This window comes from Neolamprologus multifasciatus, chromosome 7 (genome assembly GCF_963576455.1).
Source record: "Neolamprologus multifasciatus chromosome 7, fNeoMul1.2, whole genome shotgun sequence".
Lineage (NCBI taxonomy): Eukaryota > Metazoa > Chordata > Actinopteri > Cichliformes > Cichlidae > Neolamprologus > Neolamprologus multifasciatus.
Window position 1 is genome coordinate 6,221,281 of NC_140445.1, and position 26,144 is coordinate 6,247,424.

The 26,144-nt window shown below is 38.4% G+C and overlaps 1 protein-coding gene across 1 annotated transcript in view; it reads left to right on the forward strand.

The window, feature by feature from the left end:
* Positions 1-463: 463 nt before the first annotated feature.
* syt9b (synaptotagmin IXb) overlaps positions 464-26,144 on the forward strand; it is a 59,084-nt gene continuing 33,403 nt past the window's right edge. Inside the window, exon 1 of the mRNA XM_085169084.1 lies at positions 464-1,203. Within this exon, the coding sequence (XP_085025210.1) occupies positions 1,056-1,203 (148 nt within the window). The 5' untranslated portion in view covers positions 464-1,055. The remainder of the gene's footprint in view (positions 1,204-26,144) is intronic.

A 26,144-nucleotide genomic window follows, 5' to 3' on the forward strand; every position in this document is an offset into this window, starting at 1 on the left:
CAACTGAAACACCCTCAACAAATATAATATAATATAATATAATATAATATAATATAATATAATATAATATAATATAATATACTTTGTAGATACTGAAAGGTTCTCTTCTAACACTTTCTAAACACAGAGAATGAGGCTAAGATGTGGAGGTCGTTATTAGCCAAGGCTTTAATGTGACATTTATCCGTCGTTCTCGCCCTTCATTACTTCCATCAGTAAAGGTCAGGCTCGTACATGTGGGCCCTCGCAGGTGTTTGAGCCCCTTACATCTGCTACCCAGGAGCGCAAGCGGATATCACATTACTCATGTGATTACCTGGTGAAAGGAATACGATCTTTGACTTTACGCATGAGATAAAAGAGACTAAGGAGATAACCAGGGCGAGATTCCGTGACATTTCCGTTGTTTAAGAAGAGGTACACAGATCTCTTGGCGGCTTTTCTTCCTCAAAGGACTTCTCGTTGGTGTGGGAAGGGGGGCGCTGATGGAGGCAGAACTTCCTGTCTGTCTTTTTGCATCCCAGTGCGTGGAGAAATAATTGAGTGCAGTGAAAGCCGAGCATTCATTCAAAGACCTTGACTGGCGCTACTGAAGCCTGGAGGCTCAGTAGTGATTCAGCAGCAGCGGAGCAGCGCTTAGGAGACAGTGGTGGTGAGAAGGAAGGAATAAAGGGAGAAAAAGAGAAAAGGAAATTTCAAAAGAAAGGAGGTGAACAACGTGAGCCGCGCGCCGATTTGGAGCCGCGTTTTCATCGCTTAACAACACGGAGAGAAAGGGGATTAAAAAAAAGAGAGAAGCCGGTGAAAACTTCTCCCATCGCGGCCAAAACCTTCTGATTTTACTTAAAAAACAATTAAACTCCGGGAAATTCGGTTTGCAGTGGATTTTGACGGATGCGCACCGGAGCTATCCAGGGGTGTAGCCGCGGTTCCCGTCGTGCGTCTTTGCGCTGTTAGAGGTGGTGTGTGACTGAGTGTGTGTGAGAGAGGAGGATACAGATAGAGGTGGAGGATCAGCCGGAGTGGCCGACCAGCCAGAAGGATGCTGGAGGGCAATGCCTGCAGAAAGAGAGGATGAGATTTGTCGAAAGGCGCTGGAACTGCTCTCGGACCTTTGCTCCAAGGGAGAGGTGCAGGACGACAACTGCCTGGATTTCATTTACTACTTCAGGGATCTGGCCAGACCCCGTTACACGGACTCAGGTAAGGCTCCTTTGATAAAGTAGGATAGAGTTATATTATATCCAACACTAACTCGTGGCAGTTTAATTTTATTATGAGCTCCAGGAGCTCCAACAAATAGGTTTTTTTTTTTTGGTTTTTGTTTTTGTCTTTAGGAAAGCGCTAAACAAACTCCAGTTTCCCCAAAATACAGGAAACCCTCAAACGTTATTCCTCCAGTGTGTGTGTGTGTGTGTGTGTGTGTGCAAGACTCCCACTGTAGGAGAAACGGTTGCTCTGTACAATCACCACATTAAGAGAAACGTTCAAGGGAAAAAAACATTTGAACCTTTTCCTTTTAATCGTATTCTTGCAGTAGTAGTCAGTCTAAACAGAAAAGAACTTTTTGCTCCATGCACATAATTGTATTTCACTATTTTTCCAGTTCACTACAAATGCATTAAGAGTGTGAATTGTGAACTTGTTGCTTGCATCCATTAGTACCAGCAGAATCCACAAAACATTTCGGATCTATAAGTGAGTGTGAGTGTTTGTTTGCAAATGCTCCGGCGGCATCCATCAGCTTCTTCACGCAGACTGAAAGGGAGTGCTGCTTTGATTTCTCTTACTCTGACAGCCTGGAGAGAGGCAGAGAGAAAGCCCCACCCGATAATTCCACATAACTGCCATCATTGTGCAGACATGGCTCCAGCAAAAGGAAATAAGGATCGACGACTTAAATTAGTTACTGTATTTTACACAACCTGCTGAACTCACCCAATAAATTTAAGGTTTTTCAGCAAAACCTTTAGAGATAAAATGAAGTGTAAAATCAATGAATTTGAAAGTTTAGAGAGTTACGTTTACTACATATTGATATGATGTCCTTCAATCTTTGTTTGTTTGTTTTAAGAATCATCCATTTGCAGCCATCGCAGCCTCGCAGACCCCTGCAGCTGCCCTTTCACACCGTGTTTTCTGAAGTGCCTCCCACATCTTGGTTTGGTTTGACTGACTCTTTTTCTTTCTTTTAAATACCATGTGGTCAGGGGTTAAAGTGGCAGGTGTGCACGCCTTAAGATCTGATGGAGCGGTGAAATGACTCACTGAAAAATAATTCACTTAATCTTCTCTACTGTAAGCTGCAGTAGATTTTTCTTTGTGGACAGGCTGTGATCGTCTGACCTGTGTTGCTGCAGCAAACTCTGATATTTATTGTTGGTCTTGCAGATGTTACATGAGTCATTGTGGGCTCTTTTTAAACCATTAGCCAGTAAAAAGATAATATAAAGGTGGAATTTGGTGTTGCTGAAGCACTTCGTCGAATAACTCCTACCTTTAACTTAACCGAGCAGAGAGCACTGTAAACACAGTCTACCCTACACCGGATCTACAGTACCCATTACTGAAAAGTTTGGCTTGTCCTGTATAACCTTTCAGCCAAAGTCAGTCATTTGCAGTAAAATCACCACATAACTTCAGAATCACAACATTTATGCATTAAAAAATTGAGCAAACTTACATCACAGTTATCTGACTTTAACTTTTTAAACTTTTTAATTTTCCAATATCGTTACTGTGCCTTTAGCTAGCAGACAGATTTTGTGCCAAACTGCATATAAAATACTGTATTTGGTGATATCCGTTAAGCCATTTGTGTGGTTCGCTTCAAAAAAAAATCACCACATTTTAAACTCACTCAACTCTATCTGCAGTTGCTAGACGCTGATGTACTGCAGCCACAACTTTATTGAGATCTGAATGCATGAATGCATAACAGGGATGAGACGGAAAAGAGGATGTGTGGAGAGTGTGCATGCTGGAACATGGAGACACATTACTTTGTGATTTATTGAGTGAGTATCTCCGTGGCATCGGCTAGAACGAATGCCAAGCAGCAGCATATGAAAAATCAACTCAGTTGATGTCATTATGCATTAAACTATTATTATCCTCTTTTTGATTCAGACACTTCAAACTTCCATTAGTCTGAAAATAACACTTTTTTTCCTCCAAACCTTTTAGTGGCCGGTCTCTCAGATATTGATTGCTCTATGTCAGTGTTTAGGTGGCTGGCTCGTGTCAAAGTAGCATCCACACGTAGGCCGGCACCTGAGGGTTTCCGGCAGAGCATTGCACTATAAAGAGGTGATTAATTTTCTCCTCTCCTCCTGTCAGTGGTTTTAATGCTGTGGCTCAGTGTATTTCCCTCCTCTTGTCCTTGTGTCTGTGTACACATATGTTGATTTTTGTAGATAACCGCATCCTTTACACATTCATCATTAAGCATATATGATGAGGTGGAAGTTCAAGCTTCCACTGGCTCCTCCGAGGAGCTCTGACCCACTTCCTCTGAAATGAACGAAATGAATGAAAAATGAACGTGCACTGTTTGATACACAGCAAACAACTGTCACTTCGGGAATTGCGGGAGACTGGAGCTGGGTACAACTTTCTGATATCATTTAAATCTGATAAAATCTGATTTAAAAAAATCTTTGGTGGGTTTGGCATGAAATGAAACGTAATATTATAATATTATAATATAATATAATATATAATAATAATAATGTGTATATATATATATATATATATATACACATTATTATTATTATATATTATATTATATTATATTATAATATAATATAATATAATAATAATAATAATAATAATTATATATATATATATATATATATAATTATTATTATTATTATTAATAATAATAATGTGTATATATATATATATATACACATTATTATTATCATATATTATATTATATTATATTATAATATAATATAATATAATATAATAATAATAATAATAATAATAATAATTATATATATATATATATATATATATATATATATATATATATATATATATATATATATATATATTAGGGGTGCAACAATACTCGTATAGATATTGAACCGTTCGATACAGTACTTTCGGTTCGGTACGCATATGTATCGAACGATACAAAATTTTTAATTTATTAATTTTTAATTTAATTTATTATTTTTAATTTATTTTATCAACTTTCCTTCTGACGGTGCTGTCTGTGTTGAGAGCTCAGTGGATCTGCGTTCGACAGTGCAGCCTAGGTGGAGTAGTCAAACGCAGATTCACTGAGCGCAGGGCAAGCTAGCGAGACAGAAGTTAAGCTCTCCTTGCAACATGGCAAATTTAACCTCCCCCACCCTCATTCAGATCTGGCGTTTGGAACTATTTTGGTTTTCATGTGACGTATGACCCTGAAGGTAAACGCAGTATGTTGGATGTGCCAGCAATGCTCAGTTACATTGGTGGGAACTAGTGCGTTAGCGCAGTTAGCTCGTTAACGTGTTGACCGTCCAGCCCCACACACGGGGCGATCCGCAGTAGCTCGTTAACGGAGATTTGCCGTGTTGTGGCGTTAACGTCATTTCAGATTAACGCTGACAGCACTAGTGGGAACACAACGAATATGACTGCACATTTACTCCGACATCATCCTAGTGCAAAGACAAGTGGAAGCAGACAAAAACAACAAGCACGCATGCTACAAACTTTACCCGAGTCATTTAGACAGCCGTTAGCACATGATTCTCCTTATGGGGACCTGATATGTTTAATATGCTGCTGAGAATATAGCCCAGAAGAAGCGTATAGAATAGCTTTTATTTTGGAAAGAGCCATTTCTCTGTAATAAACTCTCTTTTCCAAAGATGAGTGATTTCTCGATCAGATATATATTTTTTATTACTTTGTTGTTTCAGCAACATTAAATTTAAAAACTGTACTTTTGAGTTAAAATATATATTTATAATTTTAATAAATGACAAATTAAAAAGGCATGAACATTTTTTTGTATCGAAAAAATATCAAACCGTGACACCAAAGTATCGAACGGAACCGAACTGTGAATTTTGTGTATCGTTGCACCCCTAATATATATATATCATGATTACAATAAGCCGGGAAGTATTAAAAGAGAAGTTCAAGGATATCCATTTTTCTTAGCAATAATCCTGTTGTACAGTAATTGGCTGCAATTCAGCCAGTGGCACAGCAGGGGGCGCTCTCAGGATTGTTCGCGTAGTGTGTCATTATTATGACACATTTACACCTGCTTCTAGACAAAAAACAAAACAAAACCCTTCCACATTTAATTTAGTCTTTGCATTTAAATCAGAATTTAAATAAAAAAATATTATGATATCCTTTAGTTTTTCTCACTGTGAAGCAAATTTTGCCCTTAAAGCACTAGCATTTCAGTAATGCATGCTGATTGGTGCATTAAAAAAACACATGTGTGAAAGAAACAGCTCTCTGATGTGGTTGAGGGTGACGCCTAGAGCCTGACTGATATAAGATTTTGAAGACTGACGCTGATACCAATATTTGCAAAGTTAAAAATTCGATATTGCGATGCTTCAGCCAGCATTTTTTTCCTTTCAAACACAGGAATAAACTGATTTCCCCAACATTTCCCATCTTTTATGCTCTACCTGACTCTGCATGGATCTGCTGGTTATGTGTGTTGCCAACAGGAAAGTTGCAGATTGCGCTCTAGGGCACAAACTTAAACTTCGCCACTCTTAAGGCGCTGAAGGATGTTTTGTCAGTCTCTCCTTTTTTGTTTTTAACCTTTCATTTACTGGCTGTTACAATACAGTACAGATAGAGCTGCTGTTATTTAACATCAAGTGAAATTTGCTGAAATTCTCAGCCGGCTGTTTTATGTTTAAAATAAGAATTGATTGATGGAAATTGGTACTATAATTTCTTTAATACTTTAAAGATTTTCATGAAGTCTGTAAAAAGTATCTAAAAATTGAATAAAATACGGCTCCATTAAATCTAGACGATCTTGCGAGGACCCTGTGAGGGCTTTTATGAAACCAAAAGTCTAAAAATGTCATGGTCCTGGGTCATTTTGACCCAGCATTTTGTGTTTCCTTGAAGTTCATTTTTGTGCCTTGTGTTTATTCTGATTTTGTACTAGTTTAGGGTTGAACCTGAAGTTTGGTGTATATTCAGCCCTACCTGTGTCTGTCCTTGGTGCTCTGTTCATGTCCCCGTGTTGTGTTGTAAATCAGTCTGTGTGTTTCCTGCTTTACTTTGAAGGCTCGTGTTCTGGATTTCCTGTTCTATTCTGAAGGTCTGTGTCTGTTGTCATTGTGTTCAGCTTGTGTCCTCCAGTCATCATGTGTACTCAGATCAGCTGTTCTTCCCTTCTGTGTGCGATTACCCGATTACCGTGTGTGTGTATTTATAGTGGGTGTCGGTCTGCGTTCGTTGTCGGCTCGTCTGTGTTTCATGGTGTCCTGTTCCTCGTCTGCGGCTCTCTGCCTCCCACCCCGTTCGTATGATCTCCGGTTTGTTATTTAGCTATCCCAGCTTAGGTTTGTTCTGTAAATTCTCTTCCCTCACTGCCTGTTTTTGCCACTCCACCACCTGTAAATAAACCCTCACTCATATCATCAGTCGGCTGTTTGCATTTTGGGTCCTCCTTTTCCTCCACACCACACGGCTCATCCCGCCAGCCGTGACAGTAAAGCAGGAATTTTCAATTATACTCACAGTAGTCTGCTTTAATAATGTGTAGATACGCCTACCACAGTTTAAACAGTTAGAAATTTCTAATGTGTGAATGCATCGGTGCAACAACCTGATTGGCTCAAATGATTTCAGTTCATCTGGCTCTCTTTTGGGAAAGACGACAGGATAACCTTCAACTTTGCTGTTGCCGAATTCTGCAACGATTTCTTTTCAAAATTGTCTGAATGCCATTCCTCTTTCTTAGACTGCCTCTGACAGTACTTTCCCTCAAGAGGCTAGGGCTGAGTAAACGTGCAGAGAAACGATACATTAAAAATGAAAAAAAAACAAAACATCCAAAAACAAAAAAAAGAGCACACACCTCAAGAAAAAAAACCTTTTTTCTTTCTTAATTATACTGAAATTTCCACTCAGCATATGTATGAGATCCTAATTAAATGAGCAGAGAGGAAAAGCAAATAAAACAATGCATTTTGCATTTTAAAATGGATTTTCCACTCGTGCATTTTCTTTTTAACTTGTCCCACTTAGAGTGAACTTCTCTTCTGTTTCATGCATGTCTCTGTTGTAAAGACAACAAAAAAGGATGAACTGTGCAGATGACTTTATCCCTTCACACTTACCCACAACTATCACTGACATGAGTTTGACGAGTCAAAGGCAAAATGTGAAGTTTAACATTTTAGGGGAGATTACCAGTAATTCTACCTTCTACTCAAAGGCTCGAGGAGACACTATACTGAACTATTAGACACATAAATCCAGCTTAAATATCAAAAGCACATGTACTGAACTGAGCAAAACAGCTCTACCCAACAGTAATGATCTCAGAATAAAAGCTCCTGAAATCAGAGGCTGCTTTTGGATCAAATCACCCCCGTGCTCTTGCTGGCCTGTGTGCCTGTTAGATTGAAAAGCATGCTTCTTAGTTTCAAACTGAACTTCTCCTGTATCTCTATTTTTAAGCGTGCAGCCTGCTCCATGCTGGACCTCCATAATGGAACCAGCTGTGGGGGCAAGATTAGTGATGCAATCACCAAGCTTCTTTTTCTTTCCTGCCGTCTCTTATGCACTTGCTAAAACTGCTTCTTTCTTTCTGCCCATGAGAACAGTCCAACAAAAGGATATCTTTTTAGATTTTAAAATATTTTTGGAGTCAACTTCTTTTAATGTATGTTAATGGTATTGAATGCAATAAAATGCAAAAGCAGGATTAACCTAACTAATTTCTTCATCCATCATGTGCTATGATTCTGCAATGCAAAGCAGATGTATTACTAATATGTACACATAAGTGCTGTGCTGTGAGATTCAATCTCCGAGGAAGGTGAGGCACTAATTCACACATGCCTAGTTTCCAGTGTAGCTTCATTCAGGATAATTATATGCAAGGTAGACCAATTATATTATGACTCCCACGAGCACTTCTATGACTCACGTGTGTGTGAAAAAGAGTTGGGAATGGACGAGAAACATTTAAATAATTTGCAATTTGCTTCATCCGGGCAGGGATGCACCTATTTTTATGTTTGTGTATACATTCTCAGTTACTACTAGCTAGTTTAGTTGTTAACTAGTGTTTTTCTGTAACTGGTTACACTGTTAAAACTTTATATTTGACCTCATGAGAGAAGTCCCAATCCAGGAAGGAAGAGTTTAGTGGATTTATTCATAGAGATGGTGCAAGTAAGGGTTGCTTACAGGTGGATGGGCACAGGATCAGATATGTTCCATGACAGCAGGATGGCTGTGTGACATATCTCCCCTGTCGTGGAAGATTTGCAGTGTGACTGCGTGAGAAGCTGCTTCACCCATTATGAAGTTCTTACTGGGAGGTATGATTAAGCAGCTCTAATGTCCTGTAATGCTGTTTCATTGTAGCAGCTATCCAGATGTTGTCATCACTGGGCTATGACAAAGAAAAAAAAGGCAGGTTCGTGTTCATGCAAAGTTAAGGGAACATCTCTTTTCCTCTCCTTTCATCCTTTGTGAAGAGTTGTTCCCAACAAAAACTTTCAACTTTTGATCAACTGCTAAATTCAAACAGAGCAAAAACAAGGAGATCCAGTCCAGTTTTACTTATAAAGCCTATTCAACCTTCATGTCGCGTTCAGGTCAAGTCTCAGTCAAAACAATGAGCATAGGACACTATTTCAAACTGATATGTTAAACATTGTTTAAAAAGATCAAAGATTTAAAAGTGGGCAATACCAAAAAAATTTAAAAATGATTTTTATATGATTGTGTAAGATGAGAGTGAGCCAGCTGTGATGCCTTATTCTTTCACACCCATGTGGTGCAGAATGACGATCAGATATTATACACTGTGTATAAAAGTGAAGCCACTGTGACATCACCCATTGGTCATTGAGGTGTTGTGAAGCCTTAAGTTTGGTATTTGAACTCGGAAATGATGAATGAGGGGCCGTAGATGCTCATGTGTGCTAGTTCCACATCAATGCATAGTCTGCTTTTTCTTTGTTTTTGCCTCTAATAAGAAACACATTTTATGAACTCAAACTCATGTTGTTTTTAATAAGACTTATTAGAAAGTAATTACTAGATTATTATATTGCTAGAGATCGAGTGCTGCTGTCGCAGACTTTTATGTTTTTACATGTAACAAGAGTAGCTTTGTAAGAAAACTTGTGGTCTGCTCAGAAAATCTTGTCACGTGCACAAAATTAAATAAAAAATGTAAATAAAATTCCACCCTTATTTGTATAACCGTTTCATGCTCAAATGTACTGCTAACATGAAACAGAGATGCACAATGACCTTTTTAATCATTTAATGAATGACTTGATTTTTTTGTCACACAACAGTTTCTGCCTCTGAATGTTAACATTACTGTTTTATTGTCTTACACTGAACACTAAAACCGGGAGAGACAGATACAATTCAATTCAATTTTATTTATACAGCGCCAAATCACAACAACAGTTGTCTGAAGGCACTTTATATTGTAAGGTAGACCCTACAATAACACATACAGAGGAAAACCCAACAATCATATGACCCCCTATGAGCAAGCACTTTGGCCACAGTGGGAAGGAAAAACTAGTTTTTAACAGGAAGAAACCTCCAGCAGAACCAGGCTCAGGGAGGGGCGTGGCCATCTGCTGCGACCGGTTGGGGTGAGAGAAGGAAGACAGGATAAAAGACATGCTGTGGAAGAGAGACAGAGTGAGAAAGGTGACTGAAGAACAAACACTCAATGCATCATGGGAATCCCCCAGCAGTCTACTGCAGCATAACTAAGGGAGGATTCAGGGTCACCTGATCCAGCCCTAACTATATGCCTTAGCAAAAAGGAACGTTTTAAGCCTATCTCTACTTAAGAGTAATCTTAAGTAGAGATAGTGTCTGTCTCCAGAGTCCAAACTGGAAGCTGGTTCCACAGAAGAGGGGCCTGAAAACTGAAGGCTCTGCCTCCCATTCTACTTTTAAATACTCTAGGAACAACAAGTAGGCCTGCAGAGCGAGAGCGAAGTGCTCTAATAGGGTGATATGTAGGGCTGGGTATCGTCACTGATTTTTAGAATCGATTCAATTCCGATTCACAAGGTCCAGAATCGATTCGATCCACGATTCGATTTAATTCGATTCGATTCGATTCACTTCGATTTGAATATGGGAAATTTTGACAGTCAGAAATATTATATTTCAGATTAGTACATTTACATATTTTTGTATCTATAAAAAGGAAGCTGACACACGCAAGACTTTATCAAAGGTGTGAGCGTCACAGCAGATGCCTTTGTGTCAAAGTAGCTGAAGATAAAACACAGAAACACATGAAGGTGATTTTTCCTGGCCTGGGATTTTATAAAAATATTCTGCAGTACATCAAAAACGAAAGAAAACCATTAATCAACATATGAACATTACCTCTGAAGTTACAGCGGTTTTATTAGAGACATGGCTAAGCATTTTGCATTTTGCATAATTTTAAAAATTTTAAATTTGTTCAGCATTGAACGGCAGAAATTAGGTTTTCTTTTCGGAAGTATATAAAACAGAAAAAAAAAAAGTCGGCCGATAGCGCTGTAAACAACGGTAGACTTGTGCGTAACAAGCAAGCGAATAATGCAGAAAACCGTACAGAGAGAGAGAGGGGGAGAGAGAGAGAGAGAGAGAGAGAGAGCTGTGCATCATGGTCGAAGCAAAACAGTAAAAGTAAGAGTGAATACATGACGATGTTTTTGTGAAGCGTAGTTTGGATCCTCTTTTGCTGCTGGTTCGGTCAATTGTTTGGAGAGACATCAAACTAACAGCTTTAGAATCAGCGCATAAAGGAGGTGAACACAAAGCGCGGACCCGCCGACAGATCAGAATCAGCGGGCTGTCGGCTTTCCGCCCCGACTGTGAGAAATTCGACATCTAACTGATTCTGATCCGCGGGCTGCACTGTGTGTTTAAGTCTTTGTGCAGAATCCGTGTTCCTGCTCTCATTTACTGTTTTAGCTGTTTGGTGGTTGTTGAAATTTTGTGAGATTTCACCAGAGATTCTGGCATTTCGGGCAAAATAAATTTATATTAAAAAAATCGATTCAGGATTTTAATGAATCGATTTTACGTAATCCAAGCCAGAATCGATTTTAATCGATAAATCGATTATAAAAACCCACCCCTAGTGATATGGTACTACAAGGTCATTAAGATAAGATGGGGCCTGATTATTTAAGACCTTGTATGTGAGGAGCAGGATTTTGAATTCAATTCTGGATTCAACAGGGAGCCAATGAAGGGAAGCCAATATAGGAGAAATCTGCTCTCTCTTTCTAGTCCCTGTCAGTACTCTTGCTGCAGCATTTTGGATCAACTGAAGGCTTTTCAGGGAGTTTTTAGGACATCCTGATAATAATGAATTACAGTAGTCCAGGTAATAAATGCGTGAACTAGAGATACAAGTTATAGTCATGGGAACGATGTTCAGCCGAAAGCAGAAAAGCTTTATTTTTCATGCTTTCCAAGAAGAGTGATTGATTAAATGTTAGGAGAAATAGGTTAGGGTTCATTACACCCTTGATTGCATTTTCAAGGTATTGTTGCCAGGCAACATAACATTATTGGAAATTTGGTTTAGAAATCTCTGATGATTTTCTCGAATGAGCCCAATAAAGTTAATGTCTCTTCTCTTCTCTGTAAGGTGAATAACACTGATCTTCCTCTTGCAAAGCAACGTTGTGCTCAGAAAACCTCAGGTCCTGGCTCACGAGCGAATGTTACGTTGACATGCATCACCTACCCGAACATTGGCAGCAGCCTGCCCCAGCAGGATGATGTCTCCTGTCACACCACAAAAGCTATTTGGGATTGGTTTGAGCAGTGCAACAAAGACCTCGGGGCACTGACCTAGCCTCCAGACATCCTGGATCCCAATCTAACACCTCTATCAGCTGGATGCATCAAAACAAGCTTGAGGCAAAGCTTCCCCTGCCTCTCAGCTGGACCCTGTTCTTACGCACGCCATCTGTTTTTACACCACCCCATCTACAACCGTTTACTGCTTGACACTTCAAGAGTGTTTTAGAGGATATTATCCCCATTCTTCCCCTTAAACCCTCACTCCTGTGCCATTCCACCCTTTCACCACAGCTATTCTCTCTTAATGACCCACTGCTGACTTGAACGTAGCAGCTTAATCAATGCTAAGATCGTTTATTGACAGTGTGAAACTTTACAAAACTCAATAAATCGGTTATAACATTGGCTTCTTCCTCAGCTGATTACCATGAAGTTGCAGTCAACAACAACAAAAAATTCGACTGAAAAAGAATTCACAATTTTTCTAAATAAAATGAGTCTGTCACATAACGTGGCGTGCACTTTATCTATTAGCCTTGTGCTTAACAAGCAGCACAAATTCAGGTTTATTTTTCAACATTTCAGCATAAACACCCAAGAACACAAAATACAGATTACAAAAATTCATATGCTGAGTTGCCAGAGTGACGTACAGATTGATATGTATGATTAACATTAACAAATGAAAGCTGTGTGTGTTACTTTCAGCTGTTTGATTTAAGTTTAAGGATCCGTATGTGTGTCCCCAAAGCAAGAGAGCTGCACAGCCAATTACTTCTAATTCAACTCAATTCAAGTTTATCCCAGATCCCAGTAACAGTTGCCTCAAGCTCCTTTATACTGCCGAAGATTTCCAACATAAAGATTGTGTTTCACCATCTTGACCAATCCACTATCTGCTGTGTACACCCGAGATGGGGGAGGTGTTACACACAGCCACAGTTTTACTGTTTTAGTCTAGGCGGCTGAGCGGTGTTACACGTTTTGCTGTGATATAAGCATAGTGATATATATGGATATATAGGCTAGTTTCTTTGATCTCTTTACAAATATTTAACTTAAGATTCAGTGTCAAATGAAACGTCAGAATTTAGAGTACTGGTTACTGCACACTTGGATTATTGCACTCCTGGATGTTTACGACAAGCCGTGCTCAAATGTTCAAAAACACTAAGACTGATTAATTGTGTTTATATTATGTGTGAATGTGTGTGTAAGTGACAAAATAAAACATGTGATCTAAATACAGTTTTAATATAACCTACTGAAGTTAGATAAGCTATCACACATGCACAGAATTGTTGCATTGGAAGTCGTTTAAAATCAAACGAATTTTGTGAAAAGCTTTGATAATTCATTATTTATAATATATATATATATATATATATATATATATATATATATATATATATTAGTGATGCACCAATACCGATACTGGTATCGGGTATCGGGCCGATACTGTAAAATCCACGGGCAGTTTAAATAACAGAGGCTCTGACTCATTTTATCTCTCTGGATGACCAGCCAATGCCGGCCGTGGAAAACATAGGATTGCACCGTCTCCTCAGCATACTCGAGCTGCGATATGAAATTCCCAACCGCCCACACATCAGGGAGATAATGGTGCCAAAACTTTCTGAAGAGGTAAATACAAGCAGTGTGTGCGCGATGTCAGTCCTTGGTTTAACGGCGCAGTGGACTGATGATCCACGGGCAGATGAGGAGTTCGTCAATGCCAAATACTTTCGTTATTTTGTTTGATTGTTTACAATATGGACACTCTGCAATAATTTAAAAGTTTATTTTATTCTCAAACCTAATTTGTATTTATTTTATTCCAAACAGACGTGTTTATTTATTATTCTGAAAGCTTGAGACAGTGCCAATAGTTCAGTGATATTTTGTTAAATTACAATGTGGAGACTCTGCAATAATTTAACAGAAGTGCTTATTTTTCACTTGAAATTTTTTTGTGGTCATTTTTATTAAGATTTTATTTTTTATCGGCAGGGAATATAATAAAACCTGTCTTCCAATTCATTGCATTTGTGTGTGTGTGTGTGGTAGAAGTATCGGTTTTTGTACTCTGTATCAGCAAGTACTCAGATCCAAGTATCGGTATCGTATCGGTTTGAAAAAATTGGTATCGTTGCATCCCTAATATATATATATATATATATATATATATATATATATATAGATATATATAGATATATATAGATATATATATAGATATATATATATATAGATATAGATATAGATATAGATATGTATATAGATATCTATATATATATATATATATATATATATATATATATAGATATAGATATCTATATATATATATAGATAGATATCTATATATATATATCTATATATCTATATATATATATATATATATATATATATATAGATAGATAGATATATATCTATATATATATCTATATATCTCTCTCTATATATATATATATAGATATATATATATATATCTATATATATATATATCTATATATATATAGATATATATATCCATGTATCATGGATATTTAATGTTGAGCATTAAATATCCATGGTGAGGCAGCAGAAAGCTAGAAGACCTGAACTCACAATACAAACAATTTCATAGATCGTAGACTTACTTACGTACTGCCAAATTTTACATTAACCCTTGTGTGACTCCACAGATGTGAAACTTTAATGTTTGTCTTCCAATTTTCAACTTATGAACTTAACTAGAGAGACACTGACTGCAGTTTTCTTGGTCAGTTCCAGTTGACCATCCAATGACCATGTGACCAACCAATACAGATTTTTGACTACTCTGATTTTAATTCTGAGAACTGCAACTAACAGCACACACAAACACATATTTTATCTCTTTGATACAAAATATTATTTCAATGATAAATAATTCAAAATTACAATTTCTACCAAACTGCAATAAGTTATGAGATCTTCTCTCCTTTCAAAATAAAATGCTCCGCTACTGGAAAGATTTAAAAACTACTAACTGAAAATGAGTTGCTGTACTCCCACCTTTACCTCGCATATTTTGTCTTACCAAACAAAAGCAGAACCAACAGTTCAAACACAAAACAATGGTCAGTTATTTACATCATTTTCCAGAAGCATGTTTCTATATCTTACAATATAACGACCTGGCTGATTTCTGTTCCTGACACTGACGATTAATGGCCAGTTAGAATTTGGTCAGATGAGCACATATCAACCAAACACCTGACCAGTCGACCCCGAGACTATAATCTTATTGGTTAAAACGAAAAGAATTTAAAGATCAACAGATGATCAGAACTGACCTTTCTTAGAAGATGAAAATTTGTATCAAATCACATGGACATTTATCCAACCAGCTGACTAACACTTTACACACTGCATGTGTCAGTTATATACAGATATCTATAGACGAAGATATTAAGCTTCAGTGTAGGACGCAAAAATAATTATTGCTGCTCTCCTGGTGATGCTTACATCAGTACAATGGTGTAATTGCAGGTTATTGTCTGTGTAGGTGTGCTGGATAGTATACAGGACTAAACAGAAATCATCATGACAGTGTTTTATGTGCCCCTGATTGGCGTCTGCTCTGTACAGAGACTAAACAGAGGGCGATAATCAGATTTCTTCAGAGGCATAGGGACCTTGGTATCCACTCTTCACCACTAATGCATGCAACCACAGAGATGGTAATGCACCGGAGGAGCAAAAACAAAGCCAATAATAATGAGCCAGAGTAGAAAGTCCCCTAACAGTTAACATCAGTTAGAGTAGTGAATGGCAGGCCTATTTCACAAGAATCGGCCCCACCTAGATTCTACCATGTGCGCTTCACATGACCGTAACATCTCAGTCATTTTGGGCTGTGGAGAAAATTCAAATGTTTCCTAAAAGATGCCCATTATTTTGTGATTCTACAGCCAAAATTACCAAATACGTCCAGGCAGCCCGTGTGATACTTGGGTGATAAAGGGTTAAGGTTATTATCAGGATGTATAGAGAGCTGTTAATGAACTGCAAAATGAAGCAGAGAGAGAGAAGGCTATGTTTAGACAGCCCAGGATTCACATTAAAAATGATTATTAAATGGTTTGTAGAAAGATATGTCTGATCTACTACAGACCCAGTCTCATTTACATTAGCACCCCCAAATCAACCATATATAATGTACCACTTCCTTTAAAAAGGCTCTGATTGCAAGCTTGTTTCAGCCATCACAGAACAAAGACAGATAAAGAGAAACTTTGCATACTGCGAGGTAGAGGTCCTGATTAACGAGGTACTGCTTAGTATACAGTTAATTTGCTCTCACAAAAGCGACATTCTCACAAGATGTGGACAGCTTCAAAGAAAGAAAGGAAGAGGTGGAGAAAACAAACAATACAAAAAAAGAAAACTTGGAAAAAAAGTTCACACACTGTGTAAAAGCTTTGTGGTTTTGAACAACTGCTAGTTGAGCCATGCTTCTATTTGGATTGTGCTATTAGCTATTAGCTGTTTGTTTGCAGCCTTTGTTCGGCTCAAAGCCTTTTAGATACTTTTGTAACCACTGTTGTTTCTCCTTTATCAGCTATTTATCTTACAAAAATCTCTTGGATGGAGTGTCATGAAATTTTGGACATCCAGTCAAATAGTTCAATAGCTGCAAGACACAAAAGTCTGTACAGATATTTAAGGGTCTGTTAGGATGATTGTTAGGCTAATACGCTGACATTTCCAGAAAAACTTGAATATTTAAATATTGCATTATTCAATTTCTGTACAGCGTTCGCTTAACAAGGGGTAACGTGGTTTATATGTACATGCAAATGTGAGTGACTGTCAAAATAACGTATGTTAAATTAAACATATGAAACTGGCAGGAGCATTCAAGTCTCACAGTGCTGGAGGCCCTCTTTAAACCTCAATTTCTGCTTATTCTGAGCCTCAAAACAAGTCAGCCTTTCTGAACGGTCGGGCGGCCTTAAGTGTTTTGCTGATTTAAACAACGCCTCATCAAAGAGAGATTTAGTCCAAATCAATAAAAGCAGCCATCTGTGTGTTCACTTTGGGGTTTTAAGCTTCAATTGGTTCAGAGGCAGGAGCACGCCTCTGCCAAGGCTTCTATCAGGACAATCCATTTGCATTGTTGGGCAGTGAAAATCTAACTCTGATCTCTTCTGCTGATGTGCTTCCTGTTGGTAAAGCATTCTGTTTCACAATCTGAAATGCATTGCTTTTTCCCACCATTTCCTGTGCAACGAGTGGTTGATGGGATTCGTGAAGATGCCTTGTGGCTCATTTGCGATTAAAAGAAATAAAGATGTATCCAAATGGCACCCTTCAGGACCAGATTTGCAAAGTGCTGGTCATTAAAAGCATCCGGTGAGCAACAAAACAGCAACCAACAAAATCAGTTTGTCAAAACACACCAATCTCAGCTGGGTGTTAAGCTGTTGCCAGGTGCATAATAATTATCATATTTAACCATTTGTATTAAGTAGGGATGCACCGATACCGATACTGGTATCGGGGCCGATACTGTAAAATGTGTGTGTACTCATACTCGTAAAAGTTAACCGATACCATGAACCGATACTAACTTATTTCATTAATCAGAGGGTGGCTTGTCATTTCTGTTGTAGTTTTTTAGATTGGCCACTAGGGGGACATCCCGCGCTAAACAGGCACAGGGTTAGGCGAGTGAGACTGGCGGCTCCAGAAAAAAAAGAGAAACTGGAGGCTGCTGTAGCTAGGCTAAACAAAATGTCAGCAGTGTGGACCGGAACAGCCAACTTTAACTCAAGTTTTGGAAAAGCGATGAAAAATGTCAAGAGAAAATCCACGGGCAGTTAAAATAACAGAGGCTCTGACTCATTTTATCGCTCTGGATGACCAGCCAATGCCGGTCGTGGAAAATCAGGGAGATAATGGTGCCAAAACTTTCTGAAGAGGTAAAGACAAGCAGTGTGTGCGATGTCAGTCCTTGATTTAACGGCACAGTGGACTGATGATCCACGGGCAGATGAGGAGTTTGTTCGTCAATGCCAAATACTTTCATTATTTTGTTTGTTTTTTTACATTATGGACACTCTGCAATAATTTAAAAGTTTATTTTATTCTCAAACCTAATTTGTATTTATTTTATTCCAAACAGAAGTGTTTATTTATTATTCTGAAAGCTCGAGACAGTGCCAATAGTTCAGTGATATTTTGTTAAATTACAATGTGGAGACTCTGCAATAATTTAACAGAAGTGCTTATTTTTCACTTGAAATTTTTTTGTGGTCATTTTTATTAACATTTTATTTTTTATTGGCAGAGAATAAAATAAAACCTGTCTTCCAATTCATTGTATTTGTGTGTGTGTGGTAGAAGTATCGGTTTTTGTACTCTGTATCGGCAAGTACTCAGATCCAAGTATCGGTATCGTATCGGTTTGAAAAAATTGGTATCGTTGCATCCCTAGTATTAAGCATGAGCCCTAATTCTTTCATTTCCATCATCACTGTTCTCTTACCATGGCAGTAATGTATTATTGGGGATGACAGTGGATCCAATCTCATCTCTGCTGACTATCAGAGCTGCTTCTATTTCCACTTGAAATACTTTTTTTCTATGAATATCTGATTTTCAGCATGTAGCACCTCTGCTTTTACTTCATGTGAATGAATTTACTGTAGAATATTAATGACCTCACAGCCTGGAAGTCTTTGAAACCTTGCATTCAAACAAAGGTCTAAAACACCATGCATTTCTTTTCTTATTCATTTTTAACTAAATGGCTGAGGCAACATAGACATCATAGACAGGTGGACAGAGAGACATAAAATATTGTTTTGAAGCCTCAAGATGAGCGTTTCTGTTGTCACCATGTTAGTTCCAGGATGGTTGAATGAACTGACAGTGAAACTGCGCGCTCATTTGGCTAACAACTTGTCTGCCCTAAAGTGTCAGTGGTCAAGAGTGCAGTTTCATAGCACAGGTACTTCTCTTTTTTGAAACACGGAATGATCAATAGTTGCAAAATAGATTCAATTTTTTGTTCAATTTGACCTAAAAAAGAGCGACTGGGCCCAAAAACTTGGCATTAAAAGTGTTTATAGAGATCTCAGACTTCTATAGGAGCAGTAGTATTTTCTTTTTAAACCACAGCTATCACCATGCAGGCTTTTAGGCCCTTTTATAGTGGCTTCAATTTAACTGCATCCGTGTTTTATACTATAATGTTAACTTTATGTATCTGTCTAGAGGCACTTTATATAGGCAAGGCAAGGCAAGTTTATTTGTACAGCACAATTCAACAACAAGGTGATTCAAAGTGCTTTACAGAGACATTAGAAACAAAAACAAATAAAAAGCATGATTTAAAATGGATTAAAACAAGCAAACAAACAAACAAACTAATTAACAAACAAACAAACAAACAAACAAACAAAACAGTATATAAAATCAAAACAGATAAAATCAGAACAGTAGATAAAATCAGTAGTTAAAATGTAAGTTTTGAAATTTAAGCTTAAGTGCGGATTTGGTGCTTTATTCAAATGCAGCTGAGAACAGGTGAGTCTTCAACCTGGATTTAAATAAACTGAGTGTTTCAGCTGATCTGAGGTTTTCTGGGAGTTTGTTCCAGATATAAGGAGCATAAAAGCTGAATGCAGCTTCTCCGTGTCTGGTTCTGACTCTGGGAACTGATAAAAAACTGGATCCAGATGACCTGAGGGATCTGGAAGGTTCATACTGGGTCAGGAGGTCACTGATGTATTTTGGTCCTAAACCATTCAGAGCTTTATAGACCAGCATCAGAACTTCAAAGTCTATCCTCTGACAGACAGGCAGCCAGAGTAAAGACCTCACAGCTGGACTGATGTGATCCACTTTTTTGGTCTTAGTGAGGACTCGAGCAGCAGAGTTCTGAATGAGCTGTAGTTGTCTGACTGATTTTTTAGGTAGACCTGTAAAGATGCTGTTACAGTAGTCAAGCCTACTAAAGACGAATGCATGGACTAGTTTATCCAGGTCCTGTTGAGACATCAGATCTTTTATCCTTAAAATATTCTATAATATAGTATATTTATATACTACATAAAGTGCATATATAGTATATAAATATACTCTGAAATCCTTCACGTTTTTCCTTCTTGTCTTCAAAATCATGCTGTCATTTTTTGCAAAATCCATTAACCTATCAATTTTCTACCACTTATGCAGTGATACTGAATTAGGCATATTCAAGCTTGCCTTTTTTCAGAATTAAAAAACAAAGAAATAACATATGAGGTAAAGTAAAAGTCAGGGTGTGCTACAGAGTACCTGTTAGAGTGAGCTCCATGTAGCAGAGCCTCTGTTCTCACAGCAGAAGCCACCGCTGTCTTCCACCGCAGGCCATTTACTGCATGTCATCCATCACTATCTTACCTTCTGGTTGTTCAGCTGTCACTATCTAATAAAATAAAATAAAGTCTTTAGAATATTAAAATATTAGAAGCAAAAATGGAAGATCAATCCTGTCTAGCTACTTTATCAGTCAAGCAACACAGTGGCTGGAGTCATCCTTCATTGTAACTTTTTCCAAGGGAAAATGAACACAATGTTGTCCAGATAATGACTTTGACAGGAATTGGAGTCTAATTTTGACAGGAGGAATAAATATATTAGCCTAGGTATGAATTAGGATACAAAGAGAAGCGGTGGGCTGACAGGAAGCATGTTGTACTGCTTTAACATCCACTTCTGCACTGATTGCACTGATATACGCCACCCCTTAAATCACAGCAGCTATTAGAAGCTTTTTAGGTGTACCTGTAATTCCTTTATGTATAGTCACATAAAAAAAACCCCATAGAAACCACAACTCAGACAATTATATTAATCAGAACCTCTCTGACCTTTTTTAATTATAATTGTCAACTTCCTTTAGTGAGCTTACTGATTAGTGGAGCTCCTGAATCTAATTAACTGCCACCAGCTGTATAGAGCTGAGGCCTTGGTGCGTTGATTGCACCCTGCACGAGAAGCCGACAAGCTGAGACACCCTGTGGCTTTAGAAAGGGCTGTAACAAATGTAACTGGATGAAGCCACTAGATCAAAGAACAACAGTGTTTTCAGTATTTTAAAAAAAATTCAAACATTGAGCAGAAGTGGGTTTGGAAGGAACGCGGTGAGCCTCGAAATCTAACACGGTTGATCTGAGTACAAAATAAAGATATTCTGAGCTGCATTGTGTTTCAGGTTTTTTTTTAAAAGCAGGATGTTGGGTGTGAAATATCGAAGCAAATGCATCACCTATTTGGCACATCAAAGCCAGAGCACAGCAGAACAAGCTGCACGCTTTGTATTTGTGCCAGCTGAGAGCATAAGCCAGGCACTGTGTCGGGGACACATATTGTAGATCATTTTTTTCATCCCAGCTGCTTGAAAAGTGCAGAGCTGCGCACAGGAGGATTGTGTTCTACCTGCCTCATTTCACAAATCATAGTGCTGACTCTGCTCTACTTCTAACGTCCGTGTAATGCAGAGCTTTTGTCGACATATTCAGAAAGCTTTAGGTTTTACCCGTCTTATTGTGACATGACATGTCTTTACTGTTGTACACCAACACACTGAACTGATGGGATTAAAGTGCCTTGTCACACCATTAATTTGTTAATATTGCATGGCATTAAGTGGGGATTTTTTTTATGTTGTCCCTCTATTTTCATAGGTTCAAAAGTAAGTTTTTACATTATAATTTGAGTGTTGAATTTAATGTTTAAGCTGGGCGTTCATTTAATAGGTGCTCATGGGAACGTGCAGTTCAAAGATGTCTCGAATCATATGGAGGAGGCTAAAAAAATAAAAACAAGCCTTTTACATAAAGAGCAGAAACTTTTAAAGTATCTAAAGCCACATTTTTTAACTAAATAATTAACTATTTTAGTAACAGGTTTTGCTCCTTCTCCTTCTTTTGGCACCATTATGTGATGCCACGGTGGGTCGCCCAGTTCAACTGTATTTATATAGTGTATCAGTCGCCTGAAGGTGCTTTTATATTGTAAATTAAAGCCCCAACAATCACATGTCGGCCTCTGAACAAGCTTGGCAACAGTGGGAAGAATAATTCCCTTTAAACAGAACCATGGTTGGGGGGCAGGGAGGCTGCCCCTTTGCTTCTCGCCTACATAATGGGAGGTCCCCAGCAGACTAGGCCTTTTGCAGCATAACTAAGGAAAGATTCAGGGTCACCTGATCCGGTCCTAACTATATGCTATAAAGCAAAGTTTTAAGGCTAATCTTAAAAGTAGTGGGAGCTGGTTCTGCCTTGCATTTATAACTTTATCTCCAAACTGATCAACCGGACCTGTTCCTCTGATGCACTCATCTCTAGTCTTGTCCATCCTGGGAACTCACAATGAAATCTTAGCATCATCAACACATGTTCAGCTCTTCCTAATGTCTGTATCACCTCCAAGCAATACATCATAGCAGGTTTCACTACCTTGCAAACCTTTTTCAGTCTTGCTGCCATCCGTCTGTCACAAATCACACCTGACACTCGTCTCCACCCACTCCACCCAGCCTTCACTCTCTTCTTCACCTCTCTTGTGCACTGCCTGTTGCCTTTGATGGCTGACCCTAGGTATTTTAACTCATCTACTTTTATTACCAGTGACAGGCTTAGAAAAAAAAATTAAAAGCACTCACTTGGAGAGTCAAAATTCAGAACTCAGAGGCGCCTTCGTGATTGTAAATACAGAGGATTTACCCACGAAATGTAAACTGTGACTAGGTTTTGGTAAAAAAAAGGTCAAATTAGGCTTTAAGAAAACTTTTTTAAATGCATGCCCAGTTCTGGAGAAAGAACTGCTCATCGTTACTGAAACTACCAGAATCATATGATAGAAGACAGTAGGGAGAAGGAAAGGTTTATGATCTACAGCACATCATCACATCATCTATCAAACATGATGAAGACAGTGTTAATTCATGGCTGTCGGAGGAACTGGGTCGCTGGGATCATGATGGACCTGCTGATAGAAGTAGCAGAATTCTTGAGTGTATAAAGCTGTTCTGTTTGCTCAGATTCAGGGGGATAAAGTAATATAACACATGGATAATAAAACAAAACATAGGGGCAAAAATAAGTGGTAAATCTTAAGATTGCTTAGATGAAAGCAGTAAAGAAATTAAATATGTGCTTATATTAAACTCATCAACAGGATTCTTCTTATTTCCTACTTATGTGCATTCAAATTTCAGCCTTGATTAAAACTGCAGGGAGTCTGGAAAGTAAAAAAAAGATAAATTCTCTTTAAAATGGTCTTCACGGTTACAGCAGCTTATTCCTTCAGTGTTTGCGTTCTGCAAGCTGAAAACTTCCATGAGTGAAAGCGTATTTGCATCATGCATCTTGCACAGTGATATCGTATTGATCTAATGTGCCACTAGGTATAAAGGTCAGCAATATTAACGCAGCGGGTAATGAGTGTACTAATGTCTGCAATCCGACATGTTGGATGCAACCTATCCCTACGTGATGCTACAGTGATGTGTTATAGCCGTAGTGAAGGTAAACAACAGCAACAACCTGATTGAAACTGGCACAAAGTTGATCCTGAGCATATGGTGACCATGTTCACATTCACTGGCTTTGTTGAAGAAGCCAATTATAGTTGTTGCTAAGGAAACCATTCAGAACTGCAATCTCTGTATCTTGTGCCACTTAATGTCCCGTAACCTGACTCGATGAAGGTAGCATCTCCAAGGTAAATCATTAGTTGTGTAGCATAATTAACCAGTGTGCACAGTCTTTTTTTAATCTATATGTTTGGGGGGCATTTTTGCCTTTACTGGATAGTGACAGTGAAGACAGACAGAGGGGAAGACACAGCAAAGGGTCACAGGTCAGATATGGGGAATTCTGGGCAGGTGGTCACTTGCTCACCCACTAAGCTAAACCAGCACCCCACTGGGCACTTTGAATAACATAGGTACATATGGACTTGATGAAAGTGATTTTCCATTTGTCATGATACTGCTTTTATTCCTAAGTGATTACAGTACATAACTGTTTTTTAATTAGGTATCAAAATACTCATTTACAATAACAGGCCAGTTTACATCTTGTTAGTACTGGCCCCGCTAGGGCTGGGCTATATCATACCGTTCACGGTAATACCGGTGTAATTTTGAGCAACGATAGGAAAATGAAATATCGCGATAGAATATGGGTAAAACGCGCATGCGCACTGCCTATGTTTACATACGCACATGGCGGCGACGCAGAATGAGAAGAGCGAAAGTGGATCGTTAAATGAAACGGATGAACCAGAACTGGTTTGTAAAAATGCTGCAACTTCAGTGGTGGAACTGGTTTAGCTTTCGTCCGTCAGATACACAACAAAGCACTATTTTTGGTAGAGCATGCTAGCGGGCCGTCGTTTTTACCGTGTTGTTTGGAAAATACGGCACACTTAAAATCAATCCTTTGATTTTTCTGAAAATTGACAGTGCCCCTTATAATCCCGTGTGCCTTATGTATGAATTCTGGTTGTGTTTACTGACCTCTAAACGATTTTATGTACACGGCGCTCGAAGATCTGTCAAATATTTTAGTACGACTTCGCTAAGCTACGAAGCCGCACCGTTTGATGGATTGTCGGAGCATTACGGCTATATTAAGCAGGAGACTCGCGGAGTGATACGTACTGTGCTTCAACATAATATTCCCGTATTGTGTGCGTATAACCTCTTTAAGTTTTGTGGATATTATACATGGTTATGCTGAGGATATGTCGGCCAATTTCCACTGGAAATGCCTTTTGGTTAAACTGTCAGCAAGGAATTTGCACTGTTACATTTTTATGTAACTTTAATGCACTTAAAACAGCTGCTTGTTTAAGTGAAAATACATTGATGGGTTTTTTTGCACTAATAAAGTTGTGGAGTTGTAAAGTATTTTGTCTAGTGTCAATTATATCGTCAGTTATATCGTTATCGCAAATTTTTAAATGTATATCGTGATAAATATTTTTGGTCATATCGCCCTGCTCTACTCCCCGCTATCTTTAGAACTGAGACCTGGTGACTGTGGAGGCCATTTGAACTGATTGAGGTGGCTGTGGTTTAGATAAAAGCACTCTATGAATGTGTGTGTGATTGGGTGACTGAGACTTCTAGTAAAAGCTCTTTTAGCGCTCAAGTTGAGTAGAAAGCTGCTGCCTAAGTATCCGTCCATTTACCACTGCCATGTTCCAGAAACTCATTTGGGATGATTTAAGCGTTGTAACATGGCATCCTGTCATGCTGGAAGCAATCATGCAAAGCAGGGATAGACATGTTCAGCAACAATACTCAGGTAGGTGTTTAAGCAATACTCAGTTGGTACTAAGGGGCCTAAAGCATTGCCAAGAAAACATTTCCTACACCACCATCACCATGTTTATACCAAATCTTGACCTTACAATCCAAATGTGTAAGCAGAAAGTGAGACTTACCACTTTCAGTTTTGTTGAGTCTGTTTCCCGTTCTTCACAGGAATGTCACCGGGTGTGATCATCTGCTGTTGTAGCCCATCTTCATCATGGTTTAACATGATGTGAATTCAGAGAATTCTGCATACCTCATTTGTAATGAGTGTTTTGTTGAGTTGCTGTTCCATTTTTTTCTTGAGAACTGCTGCTGACTGGATAGTTTCCCTTTTCCAGACCATTCTCTGTAAACTCTAGAGGTGGTTGTGCGGGAAAATCTAGCAGATCAGTTGCTTCTCAAATACTCAGACCAGCACCAACAACAATGTCGGCGTTCAAAATCACTTAAATCACCCAGTGCTTGGTTTGAACACATCTACATGTCTAAATGCACAGAGTTGCTGGTGATGAGGATGGTTAGATATTTGCATCCAGTAGCCAATAAGCGTGAAATAAAAGCTTTATTTATAAATATTTATAATAATTTATAATTATTTGTATTACTTAGAAAATATGGGGTGTTGTGTGCAAATCCCTTTCACAGTGTGGAAAAACTCAACTTTCAAAACTTCAGGATGCTGTTTTCATCTCTGTGCTTAGAACTCGTTTCTGCTAAATTGATTCCAAATATTTCCACATAAATCATTCTGCAAGGCTGCTTCCCTCAGTGATTCTGTATAAAGTAA